General features: G+C 47.0%; 1 protein-coding gene across 3 annotated transcripts in view; it reads right to left on the bottom strand.

Annotated features, from left to right (window-relative positions):
* TRIO (trio Rho guanine nucleotide exchange factor) overlaps positions 1-17,525 on the bottom strand; it is a 380,125-nt gene that overhangs the window by 27,059 nt on the left and 335,541 nt on the right. For 2 of the 3 annotated variants that reach the window (XR_011645465.1, XM_058306993.1), the window contains exons 35-40: positions 15,115-15,407; positions 13,564-13,734; positions 10,884-10,979; positions 4,966-5,114; positions 3,916-3,982; positions 1,470-1,573 (exon numbers count right to left, since the gene is read on the bottom strand). Coding sequence is in view for 2 of the 3 variants with exons in the window: in XM_058306993.1 (XP_058162976.1) it covers positions 1,470-1,573; positions 3,916-3,982; positions 4,966-5,114; positions 10,884-10,979; positions 13,564-13,734; positions 15,115-15,407 (880 nt within the window). In the remaining variant the exon portion in view is untranslated. The remainder of the gene's footprint in view (positions 1-1,469; positions 1,574-3,915; positions 3,983-4,965; positions 5,115-10,883; positions 10,980-13,563; positions 13,735-15,114; positions 15,408-17,525) is intronic. The other variant, XM_058307004.1, reaches the window with a different exon arrangement.

Here is a 17,525-nt window from a genome sequence, read left to right as displayed (position 1 = left end):
TATTCTCCCAGGCTGCGGCTGCCTTAATTATCACTAACGTTTATGCTTGGTATTTTATTAACCTGTGACCTAGCGTGCCAGTTAATGTCCTGCTGAATTCCCTAGCACTTGGGGCTTTAATATTACCCAGCTTGCAAAGGCTGTGGCAGGCAGAAGCACATGCACTATCCTGACAGCCAATCTTTGAACAGTTTCTGGGACTGGTTGTCCCAGAGGTGTGGGGTCATTTTCATCCTCTCTGCCACAGCCTAAAAAGTCAGCCCTGGGAGTAGAAGCTGAAAATACCACTTCTTAAATTGGTTTCACTGAAGACTGTAGGTAAAGGCTATGATCTACGACCCATAAACTCAAGGGCTCCTTCTAAGTTGGCCCCTTATCTGAGTCCAAGTGAATCAGCCATTACAGGGGCTGTGAAAGTAAAAACTCTGCACCTGGCTCAAGGGTCTTACATTCTATTTGGAGAGATCCAATGACTATGGAAGTAATAAAACAGGATACTATTTGATATGTGTCATGATAATGCCTCCTTATTGTTGAACAGCACTTCACAGTTTATAAAGCAACCACACATGTTACTTGTAAGGAAAAGAGGACTATTGGCCTGTTCCAGTTTTGGGGAGAGGTGAGCATCGGCCTGGGAGCGGGCAGGACCTGGGAGGTGATGGCAGCAGGCCCTGAGCTGCAGAGGCAGCGGTACACCCACAGGCAGGAAAGCGGAAGGCACGTCCAGAACACGGGGGCACAGCAGCGTGGCCGAAACGTTCCACGTTAATCTCAATGACCGGCACTAACCAATGCACAGGTGAGTGAGGACTTTTAAAATGGAGAGCTCAGCAACACACAGGGACCATATGTGCCACGATGAGCTCCTCCTGCTTGACTGGGACAGGCCTGGGCCATGCTGGGGATCAAGTCTGGTTTTACATGGGAAATCAAACTTACTGTTTTCATTAAAACTGAGTTGGAAAAATGAGTATCTTCAAACTCCTCCAGTAGTAACTTATGTTTATTCAAAGGATGGCTGGAATTGTAAAGTTAATTAGAAACTCATACTGAGGCTTCCTCTATGCAGGTGTTGCTCTAAGTGCTTTATAGGTATTAATGCAGACACTCCTCACAAAAAACCATGAGCTGGGTGAGATGAGGACCCACGCTGTGTAGACGAGGAATGGAGGCACGTGGCTCAAGCCCAGGCCCGAGGCTGTAAGCCCAGGCAGGCCTGACGGCCGGTGCCTTCTACCACTCCCCAAACTCTGCCTCTACGGAGGGACCAGGGAGAAGAGGATGGACAGACCTTCCCACGCTCGGACACAAAGCTACATGGCATGGTAGCGTCTCCTCTGCGTGCGGCTAGACGGGTGATGACAGGAGACTAATCAATAAACACCCTGGGCCATCTGCCTGACAAGACGCAGTTTAGGAAGCGGTGGGCTCTGTGCACCACGGGACATGACAACTGTGTTACGTACTCTCTGTGCCAGTCGTAAATCTGATGGATGTTGCCAAACACAATCTTGTCTTTTCCTTTCATGTCATCGGGAACACCATCTTCTTTCATAAGTGCCATGTAGCCCTATAATTGGATATTTAAAATAGTTTATTTTGTATTTCATTATATGTGTGAATCGAGTAGTTGCTGACTGTTTAACAGTCAAAAAGGACAAAATAGATACAGACACTGTCTTGCAACCAATTCTTTATTTTTTTTTGAGGTGCTGGAACCAGGTATTGAACCCAGAATTTTGTATGTAGGCAGCCGGTGCTCAACCACTGTGCTACACTGGCTCCCCTGTGTTGGAGTTTTCATTTGTTTGCTTGGTTTTTTGCTTTTAGGAGGTACTAGGGATCAAACCTGGGACCTCATACATCGGAAGCAGGTGCTCAACCATTTGAGCTATATCCCCTCCCTTCTTTATTTTATTTTTAAAAATTATTTCTCTCCCTTCTTTATTTTATTTTTAAAAATTATTTCTCTCCCCTCCAACCCCCTCTCCCCCAGTTTTTCTGTTCTCTGTGTTTATTTGCTGCGTGTTCTTCTTTGTCCGCTTCTGTTGTTGTCAGCGGCACAGAAATCTGTGTTTTCTTTTTGTTGCGTCATCTTGTCGTGTCAGCTCTCCGTGTTTGCAGCGCCATTCCTGGGCAGGCTGCACGTTCTTTCGCACTGGGTGGCTCTCCTTATGGGGCGCACTCCTTGCGCGTGGGGCTCCCCCACACGGGGGACACCCCTGCGTGGCACGGCACTCCTTGCACACATCAGCACTGTACATGGGCCAGCTCCACATGGGTCAAGGAGGCCTGGGGTTTGAACCGCGGACCTCCCATGTGGTAGATGGACTGGGTCAAATCCGCTTCCCAGGACAGGATACTTTTCATATAGGGTTTCTGTTGATTTTAAAATAAAGAAGGGGGAAGCGGACTTGGCCCAGTGGTTAGGGTGTCTGTCTACCACATGATCCATGGTTCAAACCCTGGGCCTCCTTGACCCATGTGGAGCTGGCCCCCTCGCAGTGTTGATGCGCACAAGGAGTGCCGTGCCACGCAGGGGTGTTCCCCGTGTGGGGGAGCCCCGCGTGCAAGGAGTGCGCCCCATAAGGAGAGCCGCCCAGCGCGAAAGAACGTGCAGCCTGCCCAGGAATGGCGCCGCAAACACGGAGAGCTGACACGACAAGATGACGCAACAAAAAGAAAGCACAGATTTCTGTGCCGCTGACAACAACAGAAGCGGACAAAGAAGAACACGCAGCAAATAAACACAGAGAACAGAAAAACTGGGGGGGGGGGCAGGGAGGGGAGAGAAATTAAATAAATAAATAAATCTTAAAAAAAAAAAAAAAAAAAGGAAAAAAAGAAGAGAAGTGTCCTTAATTGGCACTTGAAATATACTATTGATTCCAGGCTATAAACTTTTTCTCCCTGAACTTTCATCTGTCATAGATTAAAATTCTTCTAAAAAACTGAAGGAGTTTAAATAAATGTAAATGGTTTCATAAATCATTTTATCACCTTGTAAATATTAGTCAAAAATATATTTCCTATACAGCATTTATATCATATAATCAGAAAATTTTCATTTCTTTTCAGATTTTCATAATCTGTTGAAGAAGGATTTAACAACATTCTTTTTATGGATTGATTTTTAACAATTAAGTTGCTAAAATGTGATTTAAAACTTCTACTGAACTCAAATGGAATTTCGCTTACAAGAACATCTTAAGTATTCAAGTTACCTCTCTTCATGTTAACACTGACTGCAGTCAAATCATGTTAAATCTTTCATGTTACATAATTAACTTTGTCATTACTTTTAATGGGATGCATACCCTAAAACTCCTGCAATATACTGATTTTCAAAGCTGAAAGAATATGTGATGGAATTCAATATTCTAAAAGAGCTTTTTGATGAACTGAAATTATTAATGGGATTATGACTTGACCTTAATGAAAGGGATTACCCTTGATTCAACACAGCACTCTGGCTATGACTACAGAGCACTTCCAAGTGCTGGTGAATCGAAAGCGTGAGGCCCGTGGTCTGTGCAGAACCACAAGCCGCTGACCAAGCTCTAAGCACAGGGGCAGGGGGTTCAGTGTGGAGCTGCATCTACGGCTGGGCCACAGGGCGTTTTGTCAACCATTTACAGTCTCACTTCTGTGGTGACACCCACTCTTGTAAAATAATCCAGTTGGCAAACTTCCCATATAATTAATACAATGGTTGGATGCACTGGGCAAAAATGAAGCTTCTACAACTGAGTACAGATTGTTAAGAGGAGAAATTCTATATTTTTCAGGACTACATTATTGATTATTTTAGTCAAAAAAATGTAAAAGCTTTTGAGAAGGTATCGGCTTTAGACTGTTTAAAAGGACACCTCACGGGGTTGCTGTAAGGTTAATAAATCTGGAAAGCTGTACCTCCACCACGTAGCCGAGGTCCCGAACGTAGTCGCGCTCTGTCTCCACCAATTCTTGCAAAACGTAGCTGAGGCAGAGGGAAAATAGTGTTTACAACTCAAGAGCTCTTCTGTTTTCTGGGTGAATTCCCTGCACTTTTGCTTTTGTCAGGGGAGACCTCTACCGGGGCTGTGTATTAATATACCAAACTCGAATGACTGGGTCTTAAATTCCTTGTCCCAAGTGACTCAGCAGTCCGCACGTGTGCAACGATGAGAAGCTGACACAAGACTTGATTGTAAAGCCATGGCCCTGGAAGGAGCAGTTTTGTTTTGTTTTGAACTCAGACGTCTAAAGCCTTGGGACTGATCAAATCATTCAGAGATGGTTTTTTTTTTGTAAGGTTCATAACTGTCGAAGGCCACACAGCTATTAGTAAACAATTACAAGGCCAGGGCCTCGACTGGCCTAAAAGGGCTCGTTGTCTGCTCTTTCGTCTGCTCGACCCATCAGTGCTAATGGGCTCCCATATCCCAAAGGCCATTCCAAGTGCCAGAGAGGTGGGAGATACAGCACACAGGGAACAAAGTCCCATCCGCGCACAGCTGACAAACAGCGTTTTCGGTTCTTCAAAGGCAGGTTTAAACATTTTGTTCTCTTTTTCGGGCCTTTTTTGTCACCACAAGCTGCTTTACTGGGACTGAGGACCACTACTACTAAGGTATGTTTGAAAAATATTCACGTTTTTGGGACTGTCTCTAGCTTGATGTGGCTTTCTTTCTCCTTCGCAATTACATACACAACAGGAAGTTTAGCAGCTCTCCACTAGAAGAGAGATTATTTTTAAGTATGAGTGATGGAAGGCAAGAACAAGATGCCACTGGAACAACAGAGTCTGCAGCTACGGCTCACTGTGCTCTCAGAGGGTTCCAAGGACTTTACAAACAAATGGACAATTACTCAACAGGAGACCCCCTCACTGTGCTAATTCAGGCGAGTCCCAGCCCCCCCTTCTCCAGGTGACAGACAGGAGGGCAGGACCAGACGACAACGAGAACAGTTCTGTCTTACTGCCGTCTTTTTAAAGAGCTGGATTTCCTTTCTTCCATCTCATCGATGGGTGAAGAGGAGGAGAGGAGGGAATTGTCTGAAGGGTTGAAGGACGGGCTGCTGCTGTCCCCCTGGTCAACAAGGAGTGAGCTGGGGCGATCCTCCAGTGCCTGAAAGGAAGTCAGATCATCAGGAATGCTTCCTGCTCACGGTCTACGAAAGGCTAAAGGTAGGATAGGAAATCTCAGTCGGAAATACAGGGCCTATGTTCGTAAAATTGTGAAATAATTTGTTTGTGAAATTACATAGCATTTGACCGAAAACACAAAACAAAATCAAACCTGAACGTAAACAATCAGGTAAGAAGAACCGAGGAAAAGAGGAAAGGTAGAAGGAAAAGGGTCGTGGATTTGTAGACATCAACACACTGAAGTAATACAACTTGTTTATATCAGAGCGCTGCAGCCATCTCTGGATAGAATTAGCAGTTTAAAATCACATATTTCTATTCTAGCTATTTCCTCATTTCTTTTTGGTTGTATTCCTGCCAAATGAAAGCATGACCACATCAGAAGTGGTTGAAATCACCTCTTCAGGCCAGTTTCCCCACAAAAACGGCAGCCATATTCGTTGTTGGTGGGCTAGCAGCAATGCCAGCAAGCTGTATTTTAGCTTAAACAAACTTGGCTTGTTTCCTGATTGCCCGTGCAGCCTCCACTTCCCTACTTCCACGTGCAGAGCTCACGGAGCTAAAATTCTTCCCCCCCCTGGGACCCCTGTGATGTCCTTTCTATTGGAAGGATTAGTCACGCTTGTGTCAATGACTTTTCCAGAACTCTCTCCTCACACTGGACGTCAGTTCCTGAGGCGATTGTTTTCATTGTTATATCCTTGTAGAACCCTGCACAAAGATCTGCACGCGTTCAATAAATCTGTGAACTGAATATGGATAACTTCTCTCCCTGAATTAATATGATGACAATCAGCAATGGGTTACTTTCTAGTTGGTACCTATTAGGTTTTATCTCTTTACCTGGATTCCCAAAGCTACTAGGGGCAAAGGTTTATAGTTCTTTTAAAATTTCCAAAGCACGTAGTTAGACATATAGTGATGATCCAGAAGTACTGACTGATTGAACTGGAAAAATGTGACTAACTCTTCTTTGTACAGAAAGCACAGTACAAACTATAAGTACTTAGTACTTCAGATCAAATTTAAACCGCTAACGCTGATCCTATCCCCATCAGGTAACAGACTGAGCCTGCCTTTATTACTAAGCAGCACAGCTTGAGCTCGGAGAACAGTCTGTACATTCAACCTGTTAAACAAAACCCACGGAGCTGTGAAAACATACCAACTGCTGCTCTCATTTATGAAAGGCAGGACATCAAGTTAGTAAAGGAACCCATTTTGCTCCTAATATAGTGCTATTTTAAGTAAATAGGTATCTACCTTTACTGGAAAAAACATGTTTTGCTGTGAAGTAGCAGAGCTTGGTTCCTGCTGCTCAGGACATGTAGGAGGATTCAAGTCTGGGAGGACGACAGGAGGAAGCTTTGCACTGTCCTCTGTCTAGATTTGCTGGGAAACAGCTGACATTCATTTGATTCTGTTCACTTTTTTGGGGGGTGGGGGAGGAGGAAAAGAAGAAAAGGAAGAGAAAGGCTTGAGGTCCTCCGCCCGGTACAGAGGAACGCGTGAAGACCCTTCTGTCCTGGACGGAATGGCTGCTTGAACTGAAAACGGCTGAGTCTCAAGGCCCAGCCCAGGCTGCCCATCCTCGGGGGCGACTTGTCTGGATCAAGATGGGCATCGGAAAAGGTAAGGACACCAGCCGAGGGCACAGGCACGGCTCAGTGCTCGTCACATTTGACATTCCCTCCCTGGACACTGCCCACCTGCGGGGACAAATGATGTGCAAGCGGAGAGGCTACCACAGCCCAGAGCTGCCTCTTGACGGGAATTACTGGGACTTTACAGACTTGATTTGTAAACTCCTCTGGGTTTGGTTGATTTTTGAGCACCAGGTCCTTGGCAATGTTCTCTGTTTCTTACATGAAAACAGGTCTGCAAATATATTCTATCTGTTCTGAGATTTAGTTTTGGTAAATTAAATTTTCTAAGAAATTGCCAATTTCACCCAGATTTCTCAGGAAGTTGCACAAAGTAATGTCTCACAATCATTTAAGTGTCCTCAGTTTATCCCTCCCCCTCTCCGCCCAATTTCTTAATTTGTGAACTTGTGCTTTTCACTTTCTTGAGGTTGGATAATGCCTATTTTTTCTGAGTGGACAATCTTCTGGTTTTATTGATCATTGTTTTTCTGTTTTCCAAATTTAATTCTCCTTTTATCTACATAGATTCCTTCTTTCTGCTTTCTTTTGGCGTATCTTGTTGTCCTTCTAACATCTTGAGTTAGATGTTTAATCCATCTCTTTTCATTTTTTAAATCTCTTTTACATTTGAATCAACAAAGAATAAGAAACTCCAAAGTCCAGTTCAGTTACAGTGGCAACAAGCTACTATAATCCCATTACCAATACTTAGGAAGGACACACACCTTTAAAATACCGGGTGGGTCAAGAATGCGGAGGTAGCAGGACAGGAAAGGATCCCAGAGAAGAGTTTTCAGGGTGGTTTTACTTTTTCCCGTTAAACCCCCAGGGCCTAATGTGGGAGGAAGGGCACCCGGCTTGCCACAGTTGCAAACGGTGCGGCAAGAAGTGATACCGCCTCTGCCCACTGGGCCTAGATAAGGTGACCACGCCTGACTAGGCCTTTGCTGCTAGCGGCTGGCCGGCGCTGCCCTCCCCCTTTCTATCTCCCGCCTAGCCCAACATCCGGCCAGCTCTCACTCCCCCTTTCCCCTCCCCTATTCCAAACCTCTCAGCTAGCCCTCCCTATATCTTACTCCTCCCTCTACCCAACCCTATATAACCAAGTGTACTTCCGTAATAAAGCAGACCTGTTCTTGCGCTCAAGCGGTCTCCGTGGTTTTTCCCCAACCGCGCGTCCCCCACGCCTGGAGAACCGGTGCTCCCTCTTGGGGCACCCCCCGCCGGTGGTTTGGCAGGAGCAAGCCCCCCCGACTCTTGGGCCCGAGCGAGGACGAGACCCTCACGCTCAGCCACAGCCTAGGTTTGGAGTTTCTGTTCTTTGAACAATGTACTCTGTAACAACTGATAACTCCCCTCTCTTGCTCAATTTTATGAATTAATACACAGCTTTTGGAGGATGAACATACACAGTGTACAAATCTAATTACAGAGGTGCCATGGTCTGGGGGATCACCTACAAGGACATATGGCCCAATGGCTCAGGATCTTTGGCACATGGCAAGATACGCAGGAGCAACTGAGGGTCCCAGGGAGCAGGGTAGGCTGAAGAGCATTAAAATGACTGAGTTTACATGACCAAGAAGTCATTCCCATCAGACATGAGAGCGTTAGAGACAGGAAATCAATGCACCAAGAGGGCAGACTCCAAATTACCTTCCATGGCAGAAGGAAGAAGGGATGAGTCCATCATGCTAAAGCAAAAATATGGTTGTGGAAAGGGGAAGGGAAGGCACTGGGGCATGCCATGTGAATGGAAGTGCCAGGGGCTTAACAAACAGGTTTATGCAGGTGAGAGATACAGGTTCAGAGTCTAAGGAACTTGCCCTAAGTAATTCCAGTTTGTAGGAGGAGATGTGAACCCAAGTCTCTCCGACTCCAAAGCCTATGTTCTTTCTACAATACCAATAGCTCTATGCCTCTTGACTTCAGAAGAGCATAATGTGAGTAGAAATGAAAAAGGGGGAATAAGCCAGTAAAAGCCACAAAAGGGATCACAGCATATATTTGGGAGAAGCTGGCCTAGATGAATTACAAGTAAATCAGACATCTTAACATGGAATGCAATTTAAATCCTTGCAGAATGAGGGGTTAACAAGTTATCTCACAAAATTCTTTGGGAAAACTATTTCAATTATTAGATAAGAATGATTTTAAATGATCACACGACTAATATGGATAAATGGCTGTTTTTAAAGTGTTTAAAGGTGCTTAAAAACTCTCTGAATATGAGTTAAGCAAACACCCTTTGTTTACACCATTAGTAGAATAAAAGATCAAGGATGTGGCTATAACTCAGATTATTTTGGAATAATTCCAATTTGTGATCAGCGGAGTCAGAGTTCCGGAGTTTTCTACCAAGTCTTAGTAATCTTCCTGCCTAACTCCGAAGCCCATCGGATTCGCTCCAGAACACAGTGTACTGCTTAGGGAGAACTTCCCAGCTATGGTTGGGCAACATGTGTCCATCTGAATTGATATTAGTAGAATTCCCATTCAACCTAGTCAGTCAGTTTCACTGGAGGCTGTTCATAAAGAAATGGACATGATATATCAGCAACCTAGTTAATATTCGATGGAAGAAAGAGAAATTCCTAATTTTAAGGAATTTTTTTTTTTTTGGCGCTACTATGACTGGGGATAGAACCTGGACCTTGTATATGGGAGGCTGGCATGTAACCACTGAGCCACATCTGTCCCCTTGAGTTGGTTTTTCGGTCTGTTTGCTTGTTGTTTTGCTTTTTTTTTGTTGAGGCACTGGGAACTGAACCCAGGATGTCCCATGTGGGAGGCAGGCATTCAACTGCTTGAGCCACATCTGCTCCCAGGATATACTTTTTGATTTAGCAATTCCAATCCTGGGAATTTACACGGCAGATACAATCTCACACATGTAATGAACATGGATGCTTACAGCGGTGAAAAACTGGAAATAACTTTTAAAATGTGTTTCATAAGGGGTTTGTTTAAATAAATTATAGTATAACCATGGCTCTGCCACTTACTAGCTAGTCAAGTGTTTAAACTTTCTGCATGCCTCCGTTTTCTCAACTGAAAAATGGGATAAAAACAGTGCATGCCTACCCCTCAGGGTTGTTATGAGGAACACAGAAATTACTACAAGTTTGGCACTTAGAACAGAGCCTGGTTGAGAGTAAGCCTATGGTGCTCGTAATATGGATGCGTCTGCATAATGTAATTTTATACAGCTATTAAAAGGAACGAGGTAAATCTGAATATACGGATATAGGAAGATCCTCAGGGTATATTAAGTCTTAGAATCTTAAAATGGAATAATCCCTTTTGATAAAACAAAGTTTGTGCCCCATGGACACCACAGATGCAAAGCAAACGTCTGGAGGAAATCGTATCATGCTGCTCAGTTATCTGTGGAGAGTGGGTTAGTGGAGAGGCTTCAGGCTTTTATTAGGGGAACCCTGAATATATCTTCAGAAAATACTGAAACTGACCACACTTGCTATGATGGTGCTGGGAAAGCAGTCCACGTTTGTGCAGTGAAGAGCGAAGCTTGCCCTTTGCCCTTGGCTCCTGGCAGGTCACCTCCTAGCCCTTGGAATGCCCTGACAGTCTCTGTTCTCCTGGGGGCCGTGGGCCACCCCAGATAGCCTAGGCTAACCACGTGATACATGGTAGGGGGCCTTGGGCCACATGGGATCTTGACCTCTGGAGGGCTGGAGACTAAGGGAAGCCACGTGGGCAGTCAACCACACCCCAGTAAAAACCCTGGACACCAAAGCTTGCTGCTGAGAGGTTAGTGCCAGCTGCATGACGCCATTGGGAGAGGACCACTAGCAGCCTGAGCTGAAACCTTCCTGGACCTCCCCCTAGACACCTCGTTCCTTGGCTGATTTTACTCTGCATCATCTGGGTGTAATAAAAAGTAACCATGACTCTAATGGCTTTTCTGAGCCTGTGAGTCCTTCTGGAAAATGACTGAACCTGAGGGTGGTCTCGGAGGCTCTCGAATTGTGCACTACGCCCCAGCCACATCCTGCAGACCAGAGCAATCCACGGGGAAGGGCCGTTTGCAGGTGCACTCGAGAGCAGCTTCCATGGCTCACGCACTCCTGGGGAAGCCTTACCATCTTGCTTTTCACGAGCTCCTCAATTGCACTGACCAGCTCGGCTGCGCTCGGCGTTTCGGAGCTGGTGGGGCGGACTAGTAAGCGAGAAGAGGCCTAGGGAAGAAGTTAGGAAGAGAGAGGGGAGGGGAAGCCTCGCGTTAGTACTGGACAGACAATAAGCTCCCCTGCAAGCTCCATCTCTCTTTGAAAGTAATTCCAGACAAAAAGACCATAAGTTTGTCTTTGTTTGCATTTATTTAAAGTCATCCATTTAAATTTACAATAGTCTGACATGAAACGTTAAATAAACCTGTTCTGGGGTACATGTGGGAAGCAGACAAAGTCTGTTTTTAATCGGCAGTCATGTAACACTGTAATGTCTTTCAGAGAGGAGACTGGGCATCCTCAACTAACTTTCTCAAATGCTGGCTGGGCTAGCGGGGAGGAGAAAAAGTACAGAATCTGATCAACGGAGGAGGCTTAAGGTTTAACGAGTGACTCCTTAAATAGCCAGGAAAAGAAACAGTACAATAAAAATGGCTTTACTGCGTTTCGGGGTGAAGAAAAGAAAAAAAAAAAAAAAAAAAGGAAAAAGAAAGGAAAGGGAAGGAGCCAGGGCGCACTGACCGGACGGGGAAGAGAGGGGGGACAAGCTCACCATTTTTCTGTGCCATCCATTTCCCCAATGCTAGTGCAGAGTACAGAAGATGTGTGGCCGCACAAGCTACCAGGCGCCATTTATGGTTAGGACCGAGGGTGCAAAGGAGTCGACAGGAAAGGAGCCCGGGTGAGGGGCCACTAAATTCAAGTTTCAGTAATGAGCAAACACGGTGTGTTTGCGGATTACTTGCGCCATAAGTTAATTGGAAACTAGGACAGGGGCCTAATATGAGCGTTGCTTCATATTAAGGACAGCAGGGACGCACGCAACACGGGCAGCTGCCGTGGGTGCGTGCCTCATGGTAGACAGGCACAGATTCAGACGTTTACAATGAGGCTTTTACATATGTGGGTTCGAATACGTACTTTGCAAACCAAATGGTTTGCTCTAATGGAGTCTGGAATATGGGGTGAAGAAAACCAAGAAAAAAAATTCAAATGGAAAGGTAAGGAAACTGAGCCAAAACGGACACAGAACACAAATCAACATAATGCTGCAGTGAAAGTTTACACAAAGAGAAAACAGAACAAAACCAAAAATTAGTCATAAGATATAGACTGTCTAGGAACAACACTATAGCTTCTTTTTCTTTTTTCAAAATGAATTGCTATTGATAATACTCAAGGAAGTAACACAGTAACCAATAAATGATTCTACAAACAGGAAACGGTTCCTTTTTGGAAAGGAGAGTGCGGTTCCTTTTTGGAATGGAGGTAAATGCTCTCTACGTGGTGAGCAGGTCAACAAGGCTGGGCCCTGGCTGGGGAGAGACGCCCAGGGGCACCCTTTCCACCTCTCCTTTAAAGGCTGTCCAGCTTAGGACGTTACAAACCAGCTTAGGCCTGAGCAGAAGAGAGCGCAGCCCACACTCGGCTCGCTGCTCGGGCGCATGAGGCGGGCAAGGGGCTCGGGTCCCCCCCTCACTGGGGTGCGCCCTGCCTTCCACCCGCCACACGGTGCGGGGGCAGCACCCACAGCAGGGCTCCGACCCGAGCGAGAGGCTTCAGCTTACGACCACGGCCCGAAGACCCGCCCGTGCCCTTGCTGTGGACGGGGTGTCAGAAAAGGAAGAGGGAAGGGGCTGAAGAGGCAGCTGGCTTTGGCCACATCGAAGGCCCGGCTGGCCTGGGCCGTTATCCTCCGGCCTCAGGGCCGTCAGGTGCTGAACTATGGCAGGTCTACCAGGAGAAGGCAGCAGTCACCCAAGTGACTGCTTCGTACTGGTGAGAATTAAAAAGGGAAGGAAAGGAAAAGAATGTCGAACCCATCTGTTTTATTCAGAAAACGTAGTTACTGCCAAAAAAACCACCACCAAAAATCACCAGTAACGACTTCATACCACCGTTTTCAACACCTGACAGTTCTGAGGCACACGATGGGGCCGGGGTATTAAGATGGTTGTGCCAGCGACATTTTCCAGGCTTCCTTTCTGAAATTTTGGTTTTAGGGTTCTGCCACTGGCATGTACAAAGCAGCTTTCGATGAGCTCAAGGAAAGCTTGGCTGGAAGCTCTGCATACATACAAAGAAAAGATTCGGGACCCTCAGCTCCTCCCTGCGCTCCTAACACTGTGCCCACTCTCCAGTGCGCGGACCCTGCATGCCACAGTTTGGAAAAAGGAGACGGACATCACACCAGCTCATCTTTAAACGAAGCCTCGTGCGCAAAGACACCTAATGGCCGGAGCAAGAAGGCCTGGGATTTACCGTGGAGACATAACTTTGAGGACTATATGCGATTTCTTTGTTCTCTCAAGGACTCTAGTCAATACGTAAAGAAAAATTAAAGTTACATCGAAGTATCTGAAGGATTATTAAAGTGCATTGAACCTAAGGTATACACCCACATGTGTACAAAGAACTGCGTATTGCTGGCTTGGTCTTGATTTTACGTGGCTCTTAAGGCTCATCTTTTGGGGTGAAAACAGGCCAGATCTGCCTGGACAGGCACCACGCTTGCGAGGCTGGCACGCAGCGTGGCCCAGGGGACGCACCTTCCGGCGGCGCCGGCACCCCTCCGCCCCTGCCGCCCGCCTACCTTGTCCTCCTGCGAGTCGGGCTGGAGGAGGCTGTGCTGCTGGATGGCCATGGGCGGGGGCAGCGGCACGGCGTCCGCCCCCTCCTCGCCCTCCTCTTCTCCGCAGCTCTGCATGCCTGAGGAGGAGGACTTGGAGAGCGTGCCGCTGCTGAGGCCCTCGTTCCTGCCTCTCTGAAAAAGAAGCGACGTTTGCTGGTTATGCCCTCGGCCACAACTGCCGAGGCCGGCTCGCAGAGCCTGACCCGCGTCGGCAGGAACCCGCGACTCCCATACCCGACTGCTCATCCCCTTCCCCCTCGCCAGCACGGGCGGGCGGAAGGAGGGACGCTGAGTGTGCCTCTGCACGGGGCCACCGCCATCGCGGAGGCTTTCAGCACATCTCATCTTCACCAAGCCCATTCCAAAGAGGGTTTGCAAAGTTCAGCCCTGACGCTCGGGTCAATGCAGTCCCTCTGTCTCAAGTTATTTTTGGTATCTTGCTAGAATAAAAGCCACTGAAATAATGAAACAAAGGAACAGGGGAAAAGATGATTCATTTTTAAGAATCTGAACTATGTGTCACATTTGCTTTCCTCTATTCTTGCTTTTGGATAAAAAATTCGGTTTTGTTTCTAGTAAAACAGATTTATAAAATAGGCACATGAGTACATAATGAACTACACACTTCAGTGGAAACCAATTGTAAAAATACAGCTGGGAAAAACAGCAGAAAACACACATGTGCAAAATATTAAATGATGCAAATGTTATCCTTTCTCTCTGTGCCCTTTTCCTTCTCCAGCGAGTGAAGGACTTGGAAGTACATTCAAAACCTCTGAGGGCACCTCACCAATGAGGCCCACACTTCATGAGCTATCGTGGCTCCTGGTTCCTTCCAGTAGAAGTTAAAATGTCCCTGAACTAAAGGATAAAAAAAAACATTCCTGCCTGACCTACTTTCATTTATCTTCAGTGCCATGGGAAGAATCCAGTGTCTACTACTGGGTTAACAAAGTAAAGTTCACTGCATATTTTCTACTCAGGACAAGAAGCAAGCCAAGACACTGGGGGGAAGGAAACAGGAGGAAGCACACACTCCGCATTCCTTCCCTGTGTACACCTGGGGCTTTCCTTGCTAACCCTGCCAGTGCGCCCGGTCCCTGTTTTGGCTCGTGGGCATGCTGGGCGCGCAGGCGCTGCGTAGAGCTTCTGCAGCACTGGCCACCCTGCCGGCCCTGCCCCGGAGGAGAGGGAAAGAGGAGAGGGCCCAGGCACTCAGCCCCGGCTCCTAGCAGCAGCGTGAACGGGGTCTGAGCGGGCACAGCTGTCCCGGGCGTCTTTCGAGTCTTGCCCCCACTGGACCCACAGCCTGCCAGGCGGAGAACCTAGTGGGGACGCAGCCACTGAGGATTTGTTAAGTACAGGAGAACAGAAGCAAGTTAGTTTACTCCTGAGGCAAACAAGCGTTCCTACAGTCCTGGAAAGGAAACGTCAGGAGGGCCCCCGTCCCTGGCCCTCCACGGCGATGCCAGGCCCCGCAGCCCGCCGCCGGCTCGCCCGCCGGGCCCTCACCTCCTCCACGGTCTCGTCCTGCGGGGTGGCGGCGCTGTCGTCCGAGTCCTTCTGCGAGCCGGCGTCTGCACTCTTGCGGACCTCCCTGCTCTTCTTGTGCTTGTGCGCCAGCTTCTTCACGTGCCCGTCAGCCTTGCCGCTGCTGAGGCGCCGCACGGGGCTCGTGAGCCACTTCCTCAGTGTGTTGCCTGGGCGCTTGGGGCCTGGGGAGCTCTGCGCCCCCATCATGTGGGGCTGGAGGGAAGCCACCGACGCGGGGGGGCTGGCATCGTTGCTGGAGACGGACAGCGAGTCTGCCGGACAAGGAGGAAACGGGAGGCGTGAGGGACACGGCCAGGAGCCTGTGCGCTCACGGGCCCCCGGGCCAGCAGGCTTGGGCGCTGCACGGCTGTGCCCAGTGCGGGTGGGCCGCCGCTCTGCTGACTGCCTTCAGCCACAGGCGGCGACGCCAGGAGGGTCACACTTCAAGCAGTGCGCACGCCCTTCTTAACCAGTACCAAACGAGTGCTGCCAGATACGTTCTTTCTCAAGACGTGCCCTCCTCTAAAAATCCCCAATCCCCAATCCTGAAAAGCAGTATCATCACCACATGGATTTAAAATGCCATTCATCACTTGAAACGTCTGAAAGACAATGGAAGTCAGAATTTAAAAATTTTATGTACTGATTTTCTTCAACAAAAGCCCACCCAAAAGAAAGGATTTTAAAGGAAATTAAAATATTTTAATCAATTGGCATACTTATCAAAAACTAATCTTGCCAGATATATATTTTATTTTGACTGTCAGTGAATAAAAGTACAATTCTTCAATTTTAATATAACTGTAGAGACTTGATTGATGTGACCTGATCAGACTTTTGTGACAAACAGCATATATTTGGAAAACTGCTTCTTTCAATGTCAAGGATGAAGACTGTGAGAGGAGCAGCCAAGTCTGTGGAGAGTAAAGTGAACTGGTTCACTGGGAGATGAAGCCTGGTTTTGCTCCCAGTAAACTCCCCCGATGCACGTGGCATCTTTGTGCAATGTCAGCCACACCAAAGTGATGCACATGTTGCTGAGTAAATATCAGCAACAATTAAAATAACAACAGCACGTATTTAATAGCAATGTGAGAAGAAATCCTTCTGTAGCGGTTGGATATGGTTATGAATTCCAAAAACAGATACTGGATTATGTTTGTGATCTGATCTGTACCTGGGCATGATTGAGTTATGATTAGGGCATTGAGTCCCCACCCCTTGTGGGTAGGGACTCACAGATAAAAGGCATGGCAAAGAACAGAGTTGAGGGTTTCTGATGTTGGAGCTTTGATTTTGGAGTTGATGCTGAAGACTTAAGCTGGAACCCCGGGAAGTCAGCACCCAGAGGAAAAGAGAAGCCAGCCCTAGGAAGGAAGGAATCTTAAACCCAGAGAAAAGCCAGGAATGTAGGACCCCAGGAAACCTGAATCCTCACAGACGTCGGCAGCCATCTTGCTCCAACGTGTGGAAATAGACTTTGGTGAGGGAAATAACTTATATCTTATGGCCTGGTATCTGTAAGCTCCTACCCCAAATAAATATAAATACCCTTTATAAAAACCAAAAGATTTCTGGTATTTTACATCAGCACCGCTCTGGCTGACTAATACACCTTTCTAAAGTAACCAAAATGCAATGCAGAAAATAGATGCAAAAGAATGGTGTCACTGGCTCTCAAAAACGAATTACAGTCAAACCCAGGTTGACAATTTTTCAAGAGAAAAAAGGGATGCCTTATATTTAGGTAACATCAACACTCAACAAGTCCATAGTTAACCCCAACACTCAACAAGTCCATAGTTAACCCCGAGGCATTTCTTTAGAGTGAAACTTGTGACCTTGACCAATGTGGCCTCCTGCTGAGCACCTGACTCCAGCTCTTCACCACAGATGAATGGTAAGTGTATTGCTTTAGGACATGGGATGATGAAAACGAATAAAGGTGTTTGCTATGTTTATCATTTTCTTAAATCTACTGAAGGCTAACAAGTAATGAACATTAATCTTTGGAAGTCTTCCTTTACACAGACACCTGCTTTAGCTGCATTTAATGCTGTGGCACTGGAGACCATTATGTGCTGCGGTTAAAAGGTAAGAGAGCAAATTCCCCCCAGTCCTGTGATTACACGTAGGAACAGGTTCGTGCTCATGCTCTGGACACTGGGACCGCACAGCGGATACCCCTCTAACTGCTGTCCCATTTTTGCCATGGCTCAACCCATGAATTGGCAGGGGTGTGGTGTAATCTTCCATAAACAGATGAGGCATTTTAGGCGGGATCACTCGTTCTTAAAAATCTATTTTCTCAGAGGCTGACTTTGGTTTACAACTAAAGGACACTGCATTTCAGTTCCGAGGACTAACCTTCTCTTAGCCCTTTTGTGTGG

This window comes from Dasypus novemcinctus, chromosome 2, assembly GCF_030445035.2.
Source record: "Dasypus novemcinctus isolate mDasNov1 chromosome 2, mDasNov1.1.hap2, whole genome shotgun sequence".
NCBI classification, from domain to species: domain Eukaryota; kingdom Metazoa; phylum Chordata; class Mammalia; order Cingulata; family Dasypodidae; genus Dasypus; species Dasypus novemcinctus.
Note: the sequence above shows the minus strand (reverse complement) of the source record. Positions and strands in the feature narration are given on the sequence as shown.